This window comes from Cryptomeria japonica, chromosome 7 (genome assembly GCF_030272615.1).
Source record: "Cryptomeria japonica chromosome 7, Sugi_1.0, whole genome shotgun sequence".
Classification (NCBI taxonomy): domain Eukaryota; kingdom Viridiplantae; phylum Streptophyta; class Pinopsida; order Cupressales; family Cupressaceae; genus Cryptomeria; species Cryptomeria japonica.
The window spans coordinates 302859580-302864749 of NC_081411.1; the positions used below are offsets into that span (position 1 = coordinate 302859580).

Consider the following 5170-nt stretch of genomic DNA (forward strand, 5'->3'; position numbering starts at 1 on the left):
TTGTTATATCTTTGGTCGACTTATTCAAGTGAAATTTATAATGTACATTGTAATAGCATGTAAGCCATATATGGCGGACTTGATATATGAATCAATATACATATGAGATGCATGTATGTATGTATATATGTATCTATTCATGTATGCAAGAGAAATATAGAGGAAAACCAAGATTAAAAAATAGAAGTGTGTCATAGTGATCAGATATGATTGATTCAGATAGCTCAAGAAAGAAAGAAGTGTGAGAAGTCTATCTACAGAGCTTAGCTAGAATTGTAATTCATGCATAGGTAAGATGCAATCTTAGTAGTTAATTTTGTGTGTTCTCTTTTGAGTGCTAATCACTCTTGGTAGTGAGACCCTTTCATTTTTGTAGCAAGCCTTGCAGTGAGCACTTGAAATATTGTGAGTTAACCCTCTACATTATTTTTCCCTAATTGGTTGCATGCAAACATTTTGGTATTCTCTATTTTCGTGTTCATTTTATCACTCACTTTTATCTAGTTCAAGTAAATCTACAAAGTAGTAATGACAAGAGTTTTTCAAAAGATATTTAGGGAATAATAATCCCCCCCCCCTTAGTGTTGTATCCTAGAATAAAAACCCTAGTGATGTAAACCAATAATCTCATACAAAGTTTATATTTGAGGCTCATTATATGAGAAACAATATTATACTAGATTAATTTGCAATTGGTGTTGTAGTTGATAACATTATATATTCATATAAGCATAATGCAACCATTCTTACAATAGATAAAAAAGATTAATATTTAGACATGCTATTTTATACTAGTCAAAAGTAACAAGATTAGGAGCTATGTTTGTCATTTGTTAATTGAACTGTATTAGTGATATTGTCGATGTATGGAAATTAATTTTGATTTAAGTTGACCAATATTTTATTAAATTGTAGAGCATGATAGTGTTACTAGAAAAAAAAAAAGTATTTGTTGAAGGTTATTAATTAATTTAATATTTAATTTTCACCCAAATATTACATAAATTTAATAATATAGAGGTAATGTATACAATAGTTAAACGTAATATTATATTTAATAAATTATATATTTTAGATTTTCTAGTATTCAACTATAAAATTGTAACATTTATATTTAATATAATTAAATGAATTTTATTGTACATTAAAAATATACTATTTTATTTTTTTAGTCTTCAACTCTAATAGAAAAATAGCAATATTTTTTTAAGCTATCAATGCATGTCTAACAAACATTAAATTTTAGATATAAATTTTATTCTTCAGTAATATATTAGTCATACAATTCTCTACACTACAAAGATATAACTAGCTTCTTACACTATTCTATAATCACCCTAGTAGGAAAACCCTTAAATGTATATATTTAATTGAAATGTTCACCTTATTCTAATCCAAAATGCATGTCTCAAATTCAAAACATTTGTAGGGGACATGATTACGATGATTCTCAGTGTAGACTAACAATGTAGAACATTGGACTATGAAAAATACCACAACATAGACCTACGTGTAAATAATAGTTAACAAAATTACCTCCACACCAACCAACGGTGCTATTTGAGGAGAGGGAAGCATAGACATGGGTAGGAAGAAGCCACAACTCAAACCCTACATTCTATTCCCTTGAAAATAATAATAAATCTCATCACGGAACATATCCTCAATAGACTTCACATGGGAAAGAACCTTCCTAGCAGAATACATCACAAAGGCCTTATCTTGGACTTGAAGCCAAAGGTCAAAGACTCTTTTCTTATCGTTCACATCCTAGGAACAATTCCATTCATTTTTTTACCTTGTCATCAGCACTATCACAACTATCTTGATCCTTGTCTTCCTCATTCCCATCACTATCTCTTTTGTGGAGCCCTTCAAAATAGAATTCAAATTTTTAGCTCTCATTGAAAGTCAATTCAAAAAAATAAAATAAATTGTGAAATAATATAGACGAGTCAATTTCTTTAATGTTTTTTCTTTAATTCAAAAGACATGATTAATCACACCAAAAAAATTGTAATTTTAATGAATTCCATGCACTAAACATGATTAAAATTTAATTAAAGAAAATAATATTAATAATTTTGCAAACATAAGCCCTATTATCCTTCGTATGAGAGGAAAATTCAAATTTTACAATCAAATATACAAAAAAATCAATGGATATCATCGATTTCCACCCTCTTAGGGGAAGAAAAAAAGACCAATTCGTATTATCCACTTCATCCTTCTTATCAGAAGAAAATTCAAATTTTAATTTTACTACCAAATGCACAAAAAATCAATGGATATCATCCATTTCCACCCTCCAACCCAGTGAACAAGTGACAAGTAGAACTAAATGAATTTACGATAAGGCTGAGATTAGCTCGCTTCAATAATGTTTCCAATACTATCACGTCTTCTGCGACAAGTTCAAGGAACATGAACAGTTCTAGTCAAAGACGTCACAACAATTATAGATCTCTCAGAAATGAATAACTGAAACATATTTGACTACAGCTTAGCCACTCACTAATTTTATATATCAGTTGCTTCTGTTACATAGAAATCTTTCATAATGATGTTTAACAAAATGCTTTTCTCTTCTTATCTTTATTGGGTTAATTTTTTTATTTTAATTTATAATAATTATCTTATTTTCATTTACCTTTGTCTATTAAATAGGATAATATTTAGGAATACCGTGAGCAAAAACATTGATGACCTGTATTTGTTCACCTTCCCCAATCGGAATAGTGTTGTGAATTGACACGAAAAGTAGAACGACAGCCATCGTAATTGGGGATCATCTATAAATTCAGCCATATTTCAACTCAATTCATTAACCTTCATCAGTTGGATTGATTTCAAATTCAAATATCTAAAAGAAGTTTGATTATAAATGAGGATGGGGATCCTATTCTTTTTAATTTCATGTCTGCTTTTACTTACGAATCATCATCACCTGTTTTGTCCAGTGGAGGCAACGCAGAACTTAGGTCATTATATTTGCTAAATCTTTTGTTTCAATTCTATTTTTCTCTAGAGAAATACAGATAAGAAAATTGATCATTTATTTTCCATATGTAACATCTATGTTGTTGATGTCCGTAGAATATCCATATTCATTTATGACAGCAGATGCTGAAAAGGCTGCTGCGAGAAAGTATGATTACATTATCGCTGGAGGAGGTACAGCTGGATGTCCTCTTGCAGCAACACTGTCACAGAATTATTCTGTTTTGGTATTGGAGAGGGGAGGCTCTCCCTATGGAAATCCCGTCACTGCAGACAATAAAGACTTTTTCAAGGTTTTTGGCAACGCCAGTGATTATCCCTATGAACTTGAGGGATTTGTGACAGAAGATGGGGTGCAGACGACAAGGGGAAGGGTTCTGGGAGGTGGAACATCCGTCAATGCTGGCTTCTACAGCAGGGCAAGCCTTCAATATATTCGGTGGAGAGATTGAATGCTTTCAAACCAGACAAGCTTTTTGTTTGGAGTTCTGCGGTCCGGGATGGACTTTTGGAAGCTGGGGTGCTTCCTTATCATGGGTATACTCTGGATAATTTGGCAGGCACCAAGATAAGTGCTACAATTTTTGATAAGAAAGGTAGTAGACACACAGCTGCAGATCTCTTACACTATGCAAATCCAGATAACATTGTAGTTCTTCTGAATGCTACAGCCAGCAGAATCCTCTTTGATTCCTCAACAGGTACGTTGTACATTCTGTATCCTATATATATCCATATCTTTCTTATTTCAGTTTAAATTAAAAGCAAAAATTATATTACAAGCTCTCTGATTTTTATTATTTCTATAGGTTTTGATTGTTAGATTGTGAATAATGTTGCAGGGAAGCTGAAAGCCAGTGGTGTCGACTTCATCAGTAGCACCGATGGCAAGTCTTATCAAGTATCAGCCAACAAATCATCAGATCTGAGTGAGGTTATTTTGTCCGCAGGACCCATAGGTAGCCCCCAACTTCTACTATTAAGTGGAATAGGCCCATCAGATGAGTTAGAAAAATTGAATATTACTGTGCATTTAGATCTGAAATCAGTAGGGAAAGGGGTTCAAGATCCACCTCGTTCAACAGTTGTCATCGAATCTCCTAAACCATTGGAATTTGGTAACATACAGGTTGTAGGTATAATAGACAAGTCAAACATTTACATTGAGCCTACTAGCTATTTCAGAGAAATAAATGCCACTCATAAACAATATTTAGGTGCAATATTTAGTAAAGTGGCATATCCCTTATCAAGGGGTGAGCTGTGGCTTAGAAGCAAAGATCCCCTAGATACTCCTTATGTAAGATATAATTATTTTTCTAATCCTTTAGATCTACAAGAATGTATGGTTGGTGTGAAGACATTGTCTCATATTAGCATGACATCTTCTATTCAAGAGTATGCATTTAATGTTAGTGGAAACACAAAGATGCTTCGATTTAGTGGATCGGCACTGCCAGAAAATCCATCAGACAATGATGCCTTGGCCAAGTTTTGCAAAGATACACTAGCATCAATATGGCATTATCATGGAGGATGTCAAGTTGACCTTGTTATTGATCAAAGGTATTGTGTCAAAGGCATTGATAATCTAAGGATTGTTGACAATTCTATTTACAAGGATAGTCCAGGGACAAATCCTCAAGCCACTACTATGATGCTTGGAAGGTAGTTTCCTTGTTGATTAATGTAGGCTATATTATTATGGAAATTTTTTAATCTATTATTTTAATGACACTCTTGTTTTTTTTGTAATGTATGCAGGTACACGGGTCTTCGCATCCTCCAAGAACACATGCAAAATTAAAAACACAATAAATTAAAATTTCTTCAAAAAATATGTTATATTGTATTCTTACATTATCCAACAAAATAATACCATTTGTGGTGAAATTCTAGATTACATAAATAATCATGATGTAATTTATACTTATATTATGAATTGATAACAATAAAATTTATAGTGTTGTGGAATATCAATGCACTTCTTTAGTGACAAGGTTTGATGATTTCAAGTTGTATTACAATATTTACTATTCAACTATTCCTAACTATATATATATATATATAAAATTCATGTGTATAGGATATATGTTTTGTAGTGTGCATTAAATGTATGGCTATCTATTTAATTTATCGACTTCTAATATGAAATCTATTATTTAAAAAT

At 31.8% G+C, this 5170-nt stretch overlaps 1 protein-coding gene across 1 annotated transcript; it reads left to right on the top strand.

The window, feature by feature from the left end:
• The first annotated feature begins 2848 nt into the window (after window positions 1–2848).
• Window positions 2849–4807, top strand: LOC131036721 (protein HOTHEAD-like). Its single transcript, XM_059208593.1, has 5 exons — window positions 2849–2981; window positions 3097–3439; window positions 3487–3701; window positions 3843–4668; window positions 4765–4807. Exons 1-5 carry the CDS (start codon window positions 2885–2887, stop codon window positions 4805–4807), a joined length of 1524 nt encoding a protein of 507 aa, XP_059064576.1. The 5' UTR covers window positions 2849–2884.
• Window positions 4808–5170: the final 363 nt, after the last annotated feature.

Excerpts from the sequence above, each read along its gene's own strand:
- LOC131036721 (XM_059208593.1), top strand. The coding sequence starts at position 2,885 with ATGAGGATGGGGATCCTATTCTTTTTAATTTCATGTCTGCTTTTACTT. Across the intron at positions 2,982-3,096 it reads GGAGGCAACGCAGAACTTAG|AATATCCATATTCATTTATG; the intron begins GTCATTATATTT and ends TGATGTCCGTAG. Across the intron at positions 3,702-3,842 it reads CCTCTTTGATTCCTCAACAG|GGAAGCTGAAAGCCAGTGGT; the intron begins GTACGTTGTACA and ends ATAATGTTGCAG.